The 18,972-nt window shown below is 39.2% G+C and overlaps 2 protein-coding genes across 3 annotated transcripts; both read right to left on the bottom strand.

Annotated features, from left to right (window-relative positions):
• Positions 1–1,766: 1,766 nt before the first annotated feature.
• LOC122771634 (recombining binding protein suppressor of hairless-like) lies at positions 1,767–8,987 on the bottom strand. Of its 2 annotated transcripts, XM_044029305.1 has the most exons (11): positions 8,812–8,987; positions 7,884–7,922; positions 7,708–7,803; positions 7,448–7,613; positions 6,905–7,079; positions 5,966–6,103; positions 5,620–5,732; positions 4,878–5,018; positions 4,022–4,177; positions 3,486–3,589; positions 1,767–3,404 (listed from the first exon to the last, which is right to left on the bottom strand). In XM_044029305.1, exons 1-11 carry the CDS (start codon positions 8,829–8,831, stop codon positions 3,062–3,064), a joined length of 1,491 nt encoding a protein of 496 aa, XP_043885240.1. In that variant the 5' UTR covers positions 8,832–8,987; the 3' UTR covers positions 1,767–3,061. The 2 variants fall into 2 exon arrangements, with proteins under 2 accessions (XP_043885240.1, XP_043885241.1); XM_044029306.1 differs by lacking the exon at positions 5,966–6,103.
• Positions 8,988–9,429: 442 nt separating this feature from the next.
• Positions 9,430–18,510, bottom strand: hgsnat (heparan-alpha-glucosaminide N-acetyltransferase). Its single transcript, XM_044028045.1, has 18 exons — positions 18,301–18,510; positions 16,782–16,897; positions 16,523–16,656; positions 16,012–16,130; positions 15,803–15,872; positions 15,600–15,669; positions 15,220–15,323; positions 14,457–14,533; positions 14,288–14,318; positions 13,824–13,984; positions 13,513–13,628; positions 13,246–13,373; positions 12,649–12,775; positions 12,350–12,436; positions 12,165–12,242; positions 11,962–12,032; positions 11,256–11,368; positions 9,430–10,985 (listed from the first exon to the last, which is right to left on the bottom strand). Exons 1-18 carry the CDS (start codon positions 18,491–18,493, stop codon positions 10,804–10,806), a joined length of 1,977 nt encoding a protein of 658 aa, XP_043883980.1. The 5' UTR covers positions 18,494–18,510; the 3' UTR covers positions 9,430–10,803.
• Between the last annotated feature and the right edge of the window lie 462 nt (positions 18,511–18,972).

An 18,972-nucleotide genomic window follows, 5' to 3' on the forward strand; every position in this document is an offset into this window, starting at 1 on the left:
TCTGGCACCAACAAAGAGACACATGGTCTGTCTCATCAAAGTATAGCATTTTTGCCATAAACTTAAAAGAGTGTGAGGGACAGAAGCAGACCAAACAACCACACATATATATACACACACACACACACACACACACACACACACTTAAAGTAACAAAGTATCAGGTTACAGCCCAGCAATCTGGCTCCCAGTTTAAAAATAGTGAGACAGATCTGACCTCTACCCTGCAGAGCATGTCCAGGAGGCAAGTGTCCAATAAGGCCTCAGCAGGACCTGTGAAGACATACAGACAGACAGACAGACAGACAGACGTAGTATTTTTGAAAAAGTGTGCTTCCCAACCTCAGTTACCCCTGAGTCGAGAAATATCTTCATTCTTTTCTTTGTTCTGTTAGCTTAACTGTTAGCAAAGATGGTGGACACTGTTTACATTCTGGGAATGAGGTCCCGTCCCCCTACGAGTGGGTCTAAAAAGTGCTGAATAAGCGTTGCAGTTTCAAGCCTCAGACCAAGTGTCACTGGTGGGCACGTAACAAAGAAAATAATGAAGATATTTCTCGACTCAAGGGAAAATGTGGTTGGGAAGCACAATTTTACAAAAATACTACCCCTCTTCTAGCAATACAAAGCTAAATGCAAATCTGTGAAGTATTCCTTTAAACAACTCTACACCAAGACGTCACACAGCAAGGAGCTCATATACATATATACATCAACCTTCATCCACACATGCCTCATTTCATTTGGCCCGTGACATAAAATCACTATTATGTTCATATTCTGTGTGTAAGTGCAATCTTTTACCCCAACACATGACTAGATAAATGGATCAAATTTAAAACCTTGGCACAGACACCAAATCATGTACACAAATGACATTTAGTTCAGTTTAATTCCTGACCTTTCTCTGTAGAACAATAGCAGACGATTCATGGTCGATGGTTTTCAGCGTTCGACCAGACCACCAGAAAGATGGAGGAGGGATGATGATGATGATGAGAGAAAAAAAAGTCCTATGTGAGAAAGATGACATTTACTTCAACACAAGCTCCTCGTAAAAATGCGAACGGTCATACGCGGTTGTTTAAGCACGCCAACACACAGCTGACCTTGTGACTTTATCTTAGCACACAAACTTTTACTGAACAGTGCATAGCGGCGTGAAGGCCCAATAGTTAACGAGGAACAGTTGAATAATACAATGGAGAAACTTTGAAGTAAGATTAAAAAAAAAATCATTAATTTGATACAAACAAATGTTTTATTAGGTGTGTAAGTGACAAAAAAAAAACATTCTCCTCTGTAGAACCAGGCAGGACTCAGGCTACAACTTGTACAACGATGCTGAATCAGATGTGTGTAAAATAATTTTTAAGTTGACAGTATGCAACTCCAGCGGTCTAACAGAGTAACATGATGGCAAATGAAAACAAATGCTTCTCAGCTGTGAGTTTCAACTGCACCACACGGAGGATTTGCTGGATTGATGACGTTAAAACTCACATACACAACAATACATCTACTTTCAGGCTGAAAACACATATGCAATAGCTTAAGTGCTTCATGTCATTGTTGTGGCAACTTTTGACTGACAATAAACCAAATAAGCCAAAAGAATCACAGAAATGACTCATTTCAATCATGTCCATCTTTAAACATGATATACAGTATGACATGTATATCATAGGTACTTTGTCAGTAATCTTAAGACAGACAGGTAATTATAGTTATAATTTTTTTTTCAAGAAAACCTTCACTATACTTACTGTTGCGCAAAGTAAGTCCGTTTTAATTTCAAAATGTACTTGATATGGTAGAAAGTGAAGTACAACGCATCACCTCACCACATAAATTGATTTCAGTAAAACCAATATTACTGTTTGCTGTCGGGTGCTGTGTTTGAAATAACCCGATTTATCAGTGTGGCTCAATCCAAACGTAACATAGAAGTGAAAAGGCAGGACATGAAACTGCAAGGCAGAGATGGTGCTGAACTTCTTCCACATATAAGCACAACCTAAAAAAAAAGTCCCACAGCCACTTTCAAGATTTCGATCTTCTTGTTCCTTGACCTTTTCTGGACACCGGTCCATCAATTCCTTTGGAAATTACTATTGTGTTCAAATTTTGAGTATCAGCAATGTGGTGCTGATAAGTCAAGCTTGGTCTCACAGACCACACAAAAATGGCATCTTTGATATAAAGAGTTGCAAGAAACTGCTCTGTGGCATGGAAGAGTGAAGAACTGCTGCCAGAGAAGCACATGCCTTCATTGTCTTAAGTGCCTATATATAGTATATAAAAAAACACTATATTTGTCCGTTCTTCATTTCATACAAAGTGGGAAAGTGTTAAAAGATAAAAGGTCAGCAATGATGACTAGGCAAGCAGAGATTATCTATGATCTTTTTTCAAAAAAAGAGATGAGGGAAAAGTTGAGACTCTCCAGTCAGACTTAGAAACTACCCCTCCATTGAGACAAGAGGCAAACAAGAGCCACAAAACATGAAAAAGTCTGGTAGAAAAAAAGTGAACTCACTATGCAGTATCATACAAATGTCATAATGTACCTTAGCAAAAGCTTATAAAATATAATATGAATAAAATAATATAATAATATTTCTTGGTCCGTAAAAACCATGTTACTCTTGCAACATGTTTCCCTTACACACAACAGAAAAAGTCTTTCAGTAGAAAACTCGACCATGGCAGTGAGAAAGCAAAGAAAAATAGCTTTCAAAACCCACAGGATCTAAAGAACAACATGGTTCTTCTTTCAATGAGTTGTGAGAATCAGATTTGTCTCCTCTGAGATGAAGATCCACACCAGACCACAAGATGGAGCTAAAGAGGAGTCAGTTATCCCAAGTAACGTCTGCTAACTTTTCTTTTTCTCCTCCGAACACTGGCTTGCTCATGATTCCACACTTACTTTCTCGTCAAGAGTTTTGTGTGCAATTCTTCACAGGTCCATGAGCCATCTTTGGAAAGTGTATCGACACATTTTCTCACTCATTAAAAGCAAACACTCTGAACAACAAGCACATACAGCACAGTATTGCTATGACAGCACTGACATTGCCGATGCCCCAGATGATATCCCTGAGTTGCTACTGTTGTAAGATCCCTGGCCGTCCCCGAGCCGACCCAGCGAGGATGACGGCAAGGATGAAGATGCCGGTGATGAAGAAGAGATGCTATGTGTGCGCAGAATGGCCCCGGCAGCGCTGCAGTGAGGTCGGGGCCCTGGTTCAGGGGTGTAGGTGAAGGTGAGGGCTGTGGCATAGATGATCCCATCATTACGGACGAGTGTGACAGGAACCTGCACCGGCTGTCGCACCCAGCGCCAGCCCTCCCTGAAAGCAGAAATGTCCGGCACCACACACAGGATGCTCTCCCCGCATCTTGTGTGGCAGACACATGAGACGAGGTTAGAGTATTGAGCCATTACGCATTTACGTGTACTCACCAATACTAACACTGACCTGTACATGGTGTCAGCCTCCACATCACCGAACCATACTCTCAGATTAGGGGTGAAGTTCTGTCCCGTCAGCTCCAACATGGCAACATCTCCACCACCGTTTAACTTGGGAAAAAAAAGAGATTTTACGGCACATATTTATGTAGGCTGTTTGGATAAGAGATGTGGGGGAGCTGCTGAGGAGGGAGAGACCAGAAAAACACAGGCTTATCCCCACAATGGAGTTGATGCATCTGAATGGTACATTATTTTGGGGGTAGGACTGGGCATCAAAACAATCATACAGTGCTTGATTAGATAAAACTTACTATACCCTACGATACAGGATGAGCTGGCAAAAATCTTGAAGTTGCTTTTTTTAAAAATTTATTATAGCATGAAGGTGACATTTCAACAACAGCTATCTGATTAAAGCACTAAAATGTCACATTTCAAGTAACTGGGGAGTTTAATAACGTCTACATGGGCTCAGTAAATGGCACGATATTTGCTGATATAAAGCGTAACAAGCATATTTTCACCAGGCTGTGCATGTACCTGCAGACTCTCCACGACAGGCACAGGTGTGACCGGTGTGGGGACAGGGCCCATGCCCTCATAAAAGGTGTACTCTGCCTTGTCAGTGCTAATAATAGTCCAGGAAGCCCCATCATTGATGGTGTCTTTGTTAGTCTCTTTGGAGCACTGTGTTGCCTGGAAAAACAAAAAGCAAATGTAAATGAATATCAGTTGGCACCACCCATCTCACCCCAGAACTTCTTGTTCGTCTTGTTTTTAAAATCGTAGAATGTGTTCTCTTGTGAGTAAAAAGCACTTTATGAATAAAATGTATCTTCATTATTATTATTATTATTAATATTATTATTATTATTATTGTTATCATCATGACACATGGCGGAGTAGTGGCTAGCGCTGTTGCATAATAACATAAAGACCCAGGTCTGCGACCCCGTTTGACTGAGGACCTTTCAGTGTGGATGGTGGTTCGTCTCTGTGTTGTTATAATTATAATAACACAACTGCTTTAGGCAGAGAAAAGGAGGAATAAGACAGAAAACAAACAGCTAGACTACACTTTTTTTTTTTCACCAGTAATATTAACATATTTCTAGTAGAACAAAAATAATTCTAAAGAAATGATCTAAAATTTAAAATGTGAGACATTGTGCTTTGCTTATGCTATATCTTGCTATGCTAAACACGCAAATGTAGGAAAGATGAAACATTATTAGCAAACATGTGGTTCTCTGATTGAAAATGCCTTTTAACATAAAAATATGAGGAGGGACATTAACTCCAATGGTGCACTTAAGCAAAATTACCAGTTGTGTTTGGCAACAGTGGCGCCACACAGAACTGGAATAGAGAAAATCATGCATGAGCGACTGCACACCTGGAACTGGATGATCCTCTCCTGTGACAGGCAGAGATACATCTTGTCTGTATCTTTCAGGTAGAAGGCACACTTGTGGAGCTGGGACACTGGGTCGTCTGCATCCATCAATGCCATCTGCTTGTCTACTTTGCGAATGACCTGAGGAGACGCACATGTACAGCACACCCATCACACGTACATAAGAGCATATGTGTGGAAAAAAAACGCTGGGAGACAATGTACAGCTACCTCACAAATCCAAATTTTTAGAACTTTTCCATTTTCCAGTTACTGAAATCTAAATGGTGTTACGCTACAGTGCTTCGGGCATTAAAGCTTAAAACAAATAAAGATTGTCACTCATTTGACAATTGAGCAAACATAATGAGACATTGTGCTTTCTACAATTGAAATGAAAGTTTGGAAAGTTTATCAAAACCTGCAGAACAAATTAACAGTTTCCCTTTCATCCTTCACCACTCTGATAGCAGTATACATGACTAGTAATGTCCTAAATGTCATGAAGGAGCATGGTTTGTTCCTGTATTATGTCTGTACAGGTGGTATGTAAATAATTAACTATAGTTGAGACATTTTGCAGGTTTCATTTACTTGTGCACACCTGGAGAAAAGATGTGCGTCATGTCATTTCCTTTTTGCTGCAAAAGCCCTGTTGTGGTGCTCTAAAACCTCTGAGCAGTAGTGTGTGCATACATCCGTGCATTAGCATTTTGTCTCACAAACAAAAACACATGCATACCAGTCTGGGCAGGGCCATGCCAGTAACAGAGCACACCAATTTGACCGTCTGGCCATAATGAATGTAGCCATCTCTCACAGAAAACTCTTCCCCTTCAGACTCCTCATCATCCACTAAACAAATGACAGAACACAATAATAGCTTAAATAAATGTCAATAACTCAATTTCTCTACTTAGATAAATGACGTGTGTAAATAGAGTAGAAAAGAATAGAGTACAAAGAGAGTAGAAAACAACACTTGTTAAATAGGTAAATCTATCTATAAGACGTCAATTGTTGCACATCCATAAAAACTGAAACTAAAAAAATGAAGACAAATGCAAAAAAAAAAAAAGGTAACCCACAGAGGTGAATGTAGAAGGCGCCCCACTGTTGGGAGCTGGCATGAAAGTTTCCGCCCTCTACGTGAAGATACCTGGTACTAACCGTCTGGGACCGTAAACGGTTAAACAAAGCCACCTTAGTTCCTGAAGCTATACACACTGGGATGACAAGAAGAGAGAAAACAGAGATAAAGGAGGAGAGATAATACAGTGTCTCTACAGGCAAGTGGAATCCAAGTTCTTTTTCACAATAAAATGAAACGTCCTTAGTAGTGAAACAATCCAACAGTCTTTACACAAGGTAAGAAGAGAGAGTGTATTGCTGCTTTTCCACCACATGGTCCCGGCTCGCCTCAGCATGTTTTTATAACTGTTCCATTTGTGATAGTACCTGGTATGTGGTCATTTTTAGTACCTGCTCTGACGTGGTTCCAATCGAGCTGGGCCAATACTATGCGTGACGTCGTCAGACTCAAGAATCAAACCGGACAATGATGAACTGTAGATCAACTAAAAAGACTTAAAAATCTTGCCTCATTCTCCGACATTTAGCATGGAAATGTCTAAAATCCCAATATTTAACAGAAGAGTCTGGTGTATATAGCGGCAGCACTGCTGAAAGCTTGCGATTGCATCACAACCCCTGCCACTGTATTTCAGTTCAGTGACTGTGTCAGGCGGAGTCTGTGCTCCGGTCATACAGGAAGTACTGAACGATTCTGTCAAAAAATATTTTTAATTAACTGATTCTAATGATTCAGTACACTGAAAACAACTGTTTTGACCATCACTAGTCTGTGTGTCGCATGTAAAAGAAGTCACGGCAGTTTCATGCAGCCGTGCAGTGATGACGCCGCCTACATTGAGGAAGTACAATATTGTAATTGAGCCAAGCCGTGAGCACATAGTGGAAAAGTGGCATATGTGTGTGTGTGTGTGTACACACAGCCTTAAACTCACAATCTGCATTTTTCAAGGACTGTTTCTTCTTGGAAGGCTTAGAGATGACCTTGATCCTCTTGCTGAGGAAGACTCCGATGTTGGCACTGTTTCCATATAACATCTTAACAGACAGCATGAAGTGTTTCCTTTTATCCGAGTCGCTGATATACAGTGTCTTAGCTGTGCAGAAATTCTAATGTAAGGAAAAGGCAGAGGTTTTTGTGTGACTGGTTCAGGGGTGACATCAGTGCAGCAAGAAAACAATATCAGTTATAGTATAAACAAAGTTCTGCAGTGATAAACAGAGGATGCACACTACACTACACTACAAAGCCACTGTTCATTTTGCGCACCGGTTAGTTTGCAAGGTATACCAGTTTGCATGGTATATCAGTGGTAGGGTCGAGCATTAACCAAGACAATTCCTTATTGCATTAAAAAACGAATGTGTTCATTGCTAGAGAGTGAATGAATAGCAGAGTGTGTACCCAGTGTAACATCATAGGAAGAATAGGTCATTGATAGTCCTGCAGTGCTGTGTAATTTCACATGCATACATACCTTCCCCTCCAGGTTGAGTTGCTGCATCTCCTGCTCACTGTTGCCAATCCCAATGAAAGCACATGGCTGGGCCTCTGGCTCAGTGCAACCCTCCTTCTCCATTTTCTCCAACTTCTTCTGCCAGCCACTGCCCATCAGATACACAGAGGGTGGAGGGCAAAAAAACCTGATAGACACATCAGAGTTTCACTGATTTATCTATCACACATTCTCAGAAACACAAAGCTGTATCAAAGTTACTGGTCCCTACAATTACAAACCTTTTCTCATTGCCATATGATTTTTGGGCAACCTTTGCATGTAGAATGAGCACTGTTTGATCATCTTTTTCCTTTAGGTAATTCCTCATAGCCTCCCTGCAATAAGGGGAAACACATTTTAACACAGCACTGCACAAATTGCAGAAGCATTGACTTAAAAAATGCCTCTCTTTTACCTTGTCAAACGCTGAGGCTGAAGCAGCTCACCAAACTTCCTGCAAAACAAAAACATCAGAGTGTTAACGTGTTTTATGCTGGGGTTTAGTAAAGGAGATTTTTGACAATCAAACAACTGGGTGAGAGGCTGAGAATATCGATGAGAAATGACGGTGTTCTTATTACTCCATTCTGTTCTTCAAGAACTACGCCTATTCATAAAATCACAGACGTGCACTCGGAAACGTTTCACACCTGGGATTGAGTTTCTGTTACAACCAATAATAATATGGCAATAGTGCCATTACTGTTAGGGCTGAATAATTCTTAAATAGATTGAAATGGCCGTTTTTAAAACAATGATACATAAATATTATACACACACACACACACACACACTAATCCAGAGTAGTGAATGATGTGGATAGATTCATGTATGTGTCAAATATGTTGTTAATACTGAACTTTGCAAAACGATATCGCAAATTTAATCACAACACTTGACAGATACAGTATTTTCCCCAAAAATCGTTCACCCATACTAACTACTTAACGCACCAGTGTTGACAGTAAAAAAAGACATATTGAACGGTAAGTGGGTTTAGAAGTTTCACAGCTTACGTTATGGAAGCAGAAACTACACCGACACAAAGTGAGTAACGCCACAGAGCACAACTGTACACTGTCCAAAAGTTTCCGAGATGAATTGAAAATGATGCTAATATCGCACAACAGCTCAACAAACGGCAGAGACACCAGGCGACACTACGAAGAATAGTTTTGCACAAGTGTGACCCCACATCAGGCACAGTGTGGGGTAAGTTTACCGAGGCTACGGCAGAAGTCTGACCGCAGACACATCACACAACAGCACAAACTGGCGAAGAGTTACCGCAACTAAATAAAACTTTTTTCAAATAAATTTAAGCCTTGGATTTCACCACTTACCCCGTAACAACGGGCGCCATCTTCCGAATAACTCACCCCCCTCCGGAAAAAAAAAGTCCAACAATCGCGAGATCCCTCCCACGGCCTCTGTGCAAAGCCAACGGCACAAGAGAAGAGGCAGACTGGAAGGAAAAGAAGGGAGAAAGGAGGGGGAGTGTGACTAGGGGTGAGAAGCGAGGAGGGAGAGGGGGAGGGAGGGACGACGGGCAGAGGGCAGACGCCAAAACAACAGGCGTGGGAAAGTTGCAAAGTAACGCGAGAACAGAAAAACTCTCACAATTGACATGAATGGAGGTGAAGCGATTGCATCGCGAGATGAAGCGGCACCCTCACAACGTGAGTTTTTTCCGCCAGGCAGCCACACTGTAATTCGATTCCCACGCCTTATTGAGCAATAAAGCAAACTACACCTCTCCGCGCTCAACAGATAGGTAGCACAGCTCGAAGATAATTAAGTAGAACATGACAACTGGGAATACAAAGTTATATAAATTCGTCACGTGACCTTTACGAGACTAATAATAACACGACTTTCCACAACCACAAGGCTTTATAGACAGAAGTGACCGCATCAACAGCAATGCAGTGCAAATGACCACCAACTTCAAAGAGCAGCAATCATTTGGAACATGGTTTATTGTAATATAAATGTAGTGTTTAAATATATGATTAAAAAAACATTAGAAAAGTCTGATAATGAATTTCATTAGTTTATGAGAACTATGAGGAATAATACAAAAAATAAATCTCAGCATTTTGATTTTACAAAGTCTATTGATAAATGATAGCAGGAGGGGTATGTTTATATGATATGGTGGGAGTAAGAGCATCAAATCAGATGAATTACATACTAAGGCAGAGGCTGAACAATTTTTGCAAGATAAGACATCAAATACACACCCTGTGGGTAATTTAAGGTAGGTACACCTACCTAAATAAACAAATCCTCCCTTTGAAACAGTTAGTGTTGATTTAATTTAATGGTTATTTGAGTCTGTAGTTTGCATTGCTACTGAAATTAAATCTGACTGTATAATGTATTGTGGAATAATACTATGGTAAATGGACCTCATACAGCAGACTCGTGTCCTCAGAATTTATGACATTTTTGACAAAATGTGAAAGAAATGGTTGCTATTTGGCAAACTTTGGTAAAGAGAGTTCTGTCAACTGAAAATAAACATTCAAATCTGTGACTTGTGTTTTCGCAAAACCTAATGAACTAGAAAGACCCCAGTGGTTTCAATAGTCATTTTCACTTCCCCTCTGCACGATATCACATCAAATACAAAATCCTTGTTAAGAAAACATGCAGAGTGTGAGGGAAGTGAGGAGGATTGTAAAAAAACTAAATTAAACAAACACACTTGCACTTGTGCAGACCTTCTCACCGGCAATGATACATGAGCATTACAGCAAATCTATACATAGACAACTGAACACTTACATATTGCAGGATTATTTCAAAACACAACACTTACACACAATTTCACTTTTGTTTACCAAATGAGTGGAAAAAATGTCAGCACTCTTCTTAGCCTTTCCTTTAGAGTATAAATAATTTGTTCTGTGTGTATGTGTCCAGCTGTATTTAAGATGGCAGCAAAAGAAAAGAGAAGTCAATAACCCACATGTGCAAAACCTTGGTTTGTGGCACAAAAATGGGGAATGAAACCTGCATCTACAACACAGTCACACGCTAGATTATCAAATTCTTAAAATTGTTATTCCTGAGCCAGTAAAGACATTTGGCAGATGCTTCATATCTTTGAAAAAAAAAAATACACTACATTTTATAATCATATAAAGTAGTGATTACACATTTTAAAAAAGAATGTTTGACAAATTGACCTCATATTTCTTCAGAGAAAGATAGACACACACAATCATAGTAATTTTTCCAATATTAGAACTCATAATAGAATTCCAGCAATTCTGATGTAAACAGTGTCCCCTGCTGTCTGAAAAATCCACCAGTCACAGGTCCAAATTCTAAATTTTCCAAAAAATCTTCTTTCTGTACAGCACATAGGAGATAATCACCCAACAGGAAGTAGCCACTAAGTTCTGGGTGAGGTGTTCAGCATGGGACTGGCTGTTTGCCATGCGCCAACGAAAGGGGAAGTACTCCTCAAACACTTCATGGCCCACATACACAAGGATGGAGTTTGTACCTGGAGTCAAACATACAGGTGAGAGTGAGGGAGAGTGACAATTATAAAAACACAAAAGTAGGTTTTTATTTCACAGAACCCTAAAAGACACATTAACAAAACCCTACAACATACATACTACATTTATATTAAACTTGATTAAAAGCTGCATTCATTTGGGAAATCAAACTTGCCACTCTTGATGCATTTGATGGTAAGCTCAAAAATTCACATGGATTCACATGCAATGGTCCACAGAGCAGGCTTCTTATGTCTGACTGTGTCACTCACCAGGGTAATAGAAAGGAGCTCCTGACCACCATTTCTTCACATCAATTACATAGTAGAGAAGCATCAGCAGCACAAAGGCAAAACAGGCCAGTGTTGTCGCATAGGACAGAGACCTAGAAATCAAATGGACAGAATAATTGAACATTTCTTATTCTGTATGTATGGGGGTTCTTCCTTTCTCTGGAGATAAGTTCCCCTTCATCAATCAAAACACTTTCATACACACAATGAGTTCACACCTGCAATTTAAAGCAATACATTCACATCAGCTAATGCTAAATATGAACAACTGACATGACCCAGTGACATAGCTGGGTATGCAGCATGGAGATGGAGATCAAAATGATCCTACTCATGGACTTGCAAAAAAGTGTGTATGTATGTGTACTTTTATTTATGTCTTTGTGAGGTCCATACAACGTGAAAACCTATCTTTGTGGGGACATTTTGTCTGGGCTTTTTCAGGATTAAGACCTGGTCTTATATTTAGGGGTAGACTTGGGTTTAGTTTAGGTTTATGGTAAGGCAATTAGTTGTATAAGATATAAATACAAGCTTGTGTGTTTGTGTACACTCAAGTCCAATAACTTCAACACATTAAGGATACATTAAGGATACAACTTTGCCAAACATTTAGTCAATAGCTGCACTATAAGAGTGTTACCAACAATTGCTCCAGATTAAAGTGAATAAAAACAAACCTTACCATAAGTTCTTGTTGACAGGAATGAAGCCCTGGTCTGTAGAACACTTAGTCAGAACTGCTGAAATGGCTCCCTGTGTGATACAAGAGACTTTATTTTGAAAATGTACAAAAAAAGAGAGGGGAACTGAAATATTACTACATTAAAATGCAATGTCTATAGAACATGACAACCTAATGAAAAATAAACTGATTAATATGCTTACCAAAAAGAAACCCCATATAAGAAACCTCGACATTATACTTGTGTGGAGGTCTCTGTAGTGCAATATTATTTTTCCTGCCTGTAGAAATTAAAAATATAATAAATTAAACAACAACAAAAAGATTACCCGTGGCAATGTTACACATCATGAATATGAAAAGCAAGAGACAAGTACACACTACAAACCTGTAATCCCAGGAAAGCCATGAGGATGGAGTTGATGCTGCCAAGAACACCCTCAGGATCATATGGCATGTGAGTTGCATAGATCACCTTAATTAAGACAGAAACCAAGGCAGAGTTTTTAAACTATATATTAGCTGGAGAGCAGTTTACCATTGCATCACCTGCCGTGTCGCCATGGTTCAGGTTAGAAGTCTCTGTTTGTCTTTAAGACAGAAAACCGATAAGTGAGCTCAAGCTTAACATTCATAATGAAACCATGGAAAGACTGCTGGTATGTTTATGTTGTTTTGCTCACTAACCCGTGACGAGGGATTCTGGTAGATGTGGTTTTCTCCCAACAGCCAACGGTCAATGTAACCGGCCGCTCCTCCGGTGCAGTTGGCATACAGGCCCATGTCCCCGATCCCACCTGGGCCCAGATACCCTCTGTTAAAAAGAATGAGGTCAAGTCAGTGACAAATAATAATGCAGGCGAAAAGCAGGGTACACCATGGACAAGTTGCAAGTTCATCAAAGAGCCACATAGAGACAAACAACCATTCACTCTCACACTAACACCTGTGGTCAATTTAGAGAGTCCAATTTGCCTAATCCCTATATTGTATGTTTTTGGACTTTGGGAGGAAACTGGAGAACCCGGAGAAAACCCACCCACACTGAGAGAACATGTAAACTCCATTGCAGAAAGGCCCTTGTTCCAACTGGATTGCAAACATGGGTCTTCTTGCTGCAAAGGCAAGAGTGCTAACCACTAATAAAATATATTCAAAATGTCTACAAAAAAACATGAATAAAATACCAATGACACAATACTCCAATAAATCCTTGCTGAGCGATATCCCTTATTTAATGGATACAAAAAGACAACATGAAAAAACATGCCAGGTTTGACTCACGTTGGACAACCTGGTACATGGAGTTGGAAAGTGAGGTACAGCCAGATGATTTCTAAGAAGACCATGCACAGCCAAACGGGCCAGTACATCAAGATGTCAAGGAAAGGAGACCACCAAGTAGCTGGAAGCTGCAAAACACATCCCCATCAATCCAACACACCTGTTCAACTTCAAAATATCTATCTATTTAAAGGAAATTGATCTTAATTAAGCAAAAAGGTTGCTGTGTGATTTCATTGCAAATGGAAATGGAAGATGATGGCTGACCGTTGTGAGGAAGTCAAGGTGGCCTTTAGCCACCATCAGATCCAGGCAGGCTACAACCAGATAAGACCAGGCCAGGCGCTGCAAAACACCTGGGATCCGCAGGTTGTCCCAAGATACTGTGGGGTGGATGTGAGAGGAGCAGAAGCCAACAGGCATACAGGAAAAAAACAAGTTACAAGTTACGATAGGAACACATGACCTCATAAGTCCACAGTATGGAAAACTATACAAATACACGGTCTAATAATCATTCATATACATGTCTGGAAAATTGATGACAACATCAAATAATTGTTGGTGTTTATCCTCACATGCTCCCTGACAGTAGCTTGGGTTGATAATGATGACACCGATGATGAAGAGCTGCAGGCTTCTCCACACAACTTTCCTCAGCAGCGAGCCTCGGCTTGAGCCAACACACAGCAGGGAGTTGATTGACAGTGCAACTGATGTCCCCATTATAAACACAAACCTGGAAGAGATGAGAAACAAAAATGTGTGTGGAACTCCATTCAAGATAAAAGTACTTTTTGGTTTAATTCATTCTGGCTTTTCTGTATTGTTTTGTTTTTGTGAGGTTTTAGTTTGGTGAAAGATTTCCAAGCCAAGTTAAATCCAAACAAGATTTAACAAAAATAAAAATACTGGAGTTGCTTAAAAGTACTGCACAAGAAAATAATAAATTAAACACATGGGGAAATAACAGCTGTCAAAGCTTAAAAACAGCTGATGATCAAGATGCATGGATAGAAAACACATTTCTCTAAAGATTTACCAAGGGAAGACCAGATCTGCAACAGTAAGACCTGCAAGGAGACAAATGGGAAACACATGCTTCAAAATGGGTTACAATGCTACAGTACAGGTTAAAATATTTGCTCTTAGTGAGTGATATTCTTCAATAAATAGACCAAAAAAAGTAGAAACGGTTGGTTGGAGCTCACCATTCCAGCTTTCATGTCTAAAGAACCAGTATCGCCCCCCTCCATAGTTCACAAACACCATAATGATTAAGGAAATCCTGACATGACAGATAAAATGTTATATTAGTGAAAGGCACTGAGCACTGCAGGCAAGAGAAGAGACATTTCATCTTAGCAGAAAAATCACATGAAACAAAAAGTACAGCTTCAACACACTGGATCCATATTAACGTTATTCACCAGTTCTGGCGTCAGCTGCCATAATGTCACACTGCAGTTAAAATCTCATGATACAGTATAATCCCAGGCTACAAAAGTTTATTATAATACAGAATGACCCAGGAGGAAAGTATGACAAAGGTCAGAGACAGAAATCTGTAGACAACGTGTGGAGACAGCAGTGGAAGCAAATGTAACCAAACAAAAACAAGAAGCGAATGTACCCAAACAACAGCTGACATACATGGAGTCTGATTGACTGCATCTCTGAGTGCTACCTGATAATGAAACATGTTTTTGTCAAAATGTCATAAGAAAAAAGAAAAATGATGTATACGATGAAAATATGGATTCTGTGGGTAATGGGGGCGGGACTAGATAAGCTTTGCTTCTCCCGCTTTCCCTTTCGGTTATGTGTATTGTGTGAACTACACTAAGATGGTGTGTGATGATGAGTGATCTAACTGACATGACCGAAATAAACATATAAATAAATAATAATAAGACGCAGTAATCATTGAGCAAGCTGAGCTGCAGGGGTAAAGTGGTGGGGGTGTGGATTTACCCTCGGAATGTGTCCAAAGATCGCAGCCTCTTGCTGGGTCTGGGTGGTGGAGGAAGGATATTGTCAGTAAGTGGTGGTACAGTCCTGCCAGGGAAGCCCAGTTCCTGGATAGTAAAAGCAATGTTAAAGATTAACACTTTTCAATTGGGAGCAAACACACTTCTATAGCACAAATGACACATATATTCAAAATATTTGATTGATAAAGTCATGAAGATTTGTGAAATAAATTAAAAATATCCTCTGAAAACCTTATCATTTTCCAAAACAAAACTTTTACAGCACTTCTAAATATAAAATAAAAGCGTGACAGGACATCACTTACTTTATAATATATGATAAAAAAAATGGATAATTAATAGTCAAAGTGTAACACTTACAGAGTTGATGAGCCTTTCTGTTTCCATGGAGCCACCCAATCGGAAGAGGATACTCTTCACCACATCGAGCCTGGACAAGAGATAATCAGCCAGCTTAGGAGATTTCCTAACACTGAACATATTATTTCACAGCTCTAATTGGAAACTTAATGAAATAAAGACATGAAATGAAGGAAAGGAATGAAATAATAAAATTAGATTACCTTAATATTATTCTACCGATGGCTGACACCAAAAACAGTCCACCAAATATAAGGAAAGCTACCAATATTGCTGTGAAGAGAGGGTCAACATCAATTAAATTTAGTGTGTACTCGGTATGAATATAGCATCAAAACACTTATATGACATGACATATTGTATTTTCATGTCACAAAAGCTTTCGAACGGGGTTTATGTGTGTGAGACTCACGTATGTAGCTGTTGGTGGGTTCTGTATCAGTCACTACAGAGCAGTTGACCACTGAGGAGTCATTCAGATTTTTCACCCAAAGAGAGTAGTTTCCATGCTCCCCAAAGTGGAATGGAACCCTAGTAAGTAAAGGCATTAAAACCCATAGCATACCAGCCAATAAAATACAGTTTACCTTCTTTATACTGCATATCTAACTGTCCTGCAAAATGTACAAATGTAAAATATTTAAGTTTTAAGGTATGACAGCAGTTTAATATTCATTTATAGTCAAACCAGCTGTGTTATCATGTACATGTGGGAGTATAGATGTTATTTGTTTTTTAATACCAGTAAAATGATTGTTCTGAATTTTATTATTATTATTTATTATTATATTATTATTATTTTTTAAATATTTAAATCAACATTCAGTGAGCGCTCCGAGCAGATATACCTATATATTCGGTGATCTGTATTACAAAATTAAAAACACATTTTACTTTGTGTAACATGTCTGTGTTAAACTTACATGCACAGCTGCAGGTTGACAGTACTGTTGAGCTGTAGTGTGATTTCATGCTGTGTGCTCACAACAAAGTCAACTGAACCAAGCTGACCAGGACTGGGAGCCCCTGGTACCGCCCCAAGCTGCTGGTACAAACACTAGTACACAAAGACACAAGGGTCCAGATCAGAGCAACATATTCTCCTCATCATCTGAAAAAAGTCATGCATCTCCAGAATAAGCTGGAGGAAAATGTATAATGTTTGTGTGTGTGTGATGCTACCTGGTAGCAGCGCTCGGATTTCCAGGACACCACCAGCCCAATGTCCAGCTCATTGCTGACTGTCAGTAATGCCTCATCCATCTTTAAGTCTTTGTGTTTTTGGTGATGAAAACCAGCTGGAAGAAGAAAAGTGTAAGGAAATGGTATTCAAGGGTTAAAAAAACAATCTCTCTAACTCTCTTGCACTGCTAAAATATTTAGTAAAAAAATAAAATAGATTTGCCTGATGAAGGTCAAGCACTGAGTATTTGCTAATTGATTTATCAATGTAAGCTGAACATTTTATTTAACATATTATTATTTTTTACCAATCACATGATCCACACAATTCTCACTTTAGTCAATGTACATCATTGGCATCTTTGAAGCATAAATGGATTTCATGGAATAAATTGTGGCGCATGTAGCAAGAAAATTAGGGATGCATGATTTTATTGGCACAATATTGGTATCGGCAGATATTGGCTTTGCAATGTATTGGAAAACACACCAAGATCTTCATATTGGCAGATATTGGCAAAAAAAACAATATTCTACATCCTAAATCTAAAATGGGATGGGATTTTTTTTATTATTGTTTGCTTTTCTAATCCAGTTTATGCACCTACTTCATCTAGTTCCATTCAGTTTATTGCCAGATTCAAAGTTCATTTGAACAAAAACAGACAGAATTACCATACAAGAGAGACGCACATCAGAATTAGATTATTATTTACTTTTTGTACAGAGAAAGGAACACATGCAGAATATGCTGCAGCTTCCTGTAGTTGACCACACCCATCTCTGAAATGTTAGGAACTGATGTGATGAACAATCTTACAGTAACTTAGAGACCTACAACACATTTGAACTGTTTAATACCGTCAGGATCAAAATTAATACCAGCTGTTAAAACTGTAAATGGTGACACACACACACACATATATATATTTTACAAGCCAGATATACATGAGTAATTCATAAAGGGTTGTAGCTGTGCAACCAGACTTACCTCAAAGTGAGGACAAAGTGTACAAAAGTGTATGAAAGCTAAAAAAATAAAAAATAATAAAAAAAGCCAGATTGAAAACAGAACAGCTAACTAGCTGTTGCTGCTGCTTAGAATGGGGAAGCATGTGAGAGGGTTGAAGTTATGGCATGCTTTAAACCATGGAGTCGCATGGTCACATGCTGACTTAATCTGTCAAATATCGCCAGGAGGGAAGTTCAAACAGCCATTGTTTAAGTCAGTCTTTGAGTGGCTACTGTTTTTTTCCAATCAATGCTTATTTTAAGTTAGCTCTGGGCTAACAGGTATTGCTTCTTAGTGAACTATTAACACAAACTATCGAACGTGGTCAGTCTTGAAGTGACTGAAAAATGGTCGTTTCATTTCTGTAGTGACACTTATTAACACATTGAAGGCAATTAAAAAAATAATAATCTAGACATTCAGTAAGTAGTTATCTGTTGCTAACAAATGTAGCATTGCCCCCTACTGTTGGTTTTCACTCAACACTGGTGTTGCTTGTTTACTTACATATAGTTATTTCAGCTGTCAGTGGTGCCACGCAAACGGCCACAATCAGAGCAATGGCCGCACATGAAAACATACATTTCTGGGATTGTGTCATTTCTTTCAGTGGTCCCCGTTGTACCCCTAAACCAGAGGATGGGTATTTTGACTTTTTTCCATAATTTAATCTACTTCCGACCTTCCCTTGTTTTGACATTGTAGTGGGAGCGAGAAGGGACAATAAAGCATGTATGGTGACTGAAAACTGCGAAGTTAGTTTTAGGTTGGATATTCGCAAGCTTCGGGAAGAAAAATATGCTTTATTATATATTAAAAGAAATGTCATGACTCCAGGAAAACATATACAAATTATTAAAATATTTGTATATACCTATGCAGTTACACTTTGGTGTCTGTCATAAATGGGTGACATGAAATGAAGCAGCAGCAGTTGAGAGCAATCTGGTCAGTTTTGTTCAAACGGGAATTTATTGATGGTGCCTAACTGTGTGCTCCTAATGTCCAATCTAAGAGCAACTTCACCACCGCGGTGCCGTACCGCTTACATTTTACTATTATTGTTCATAAGGTTTTCACACATTCGTCTTGTGAGTTTCCAGACAAACTAAGCAACATTTTAAAGATTGGATCACAGCTAACGTTTTAATGTCACCGAAACATTACAATAAGGAGTGT

Source organism: Solea senegalensis, linkage group LG6, assembly GCF_019176455.1.
Source record: "Solea senegalensis isolate Sse05_10M linkage group LG6, IFAPA_SoseM_1, whole genome shotgun sequence".
Taxonomy (NCBI): Eukaryota; Metazoa; Chordata; class Actinopteri; order Pleuronectiformes; family Soleidae; genus Solea; species Solea senegalensis.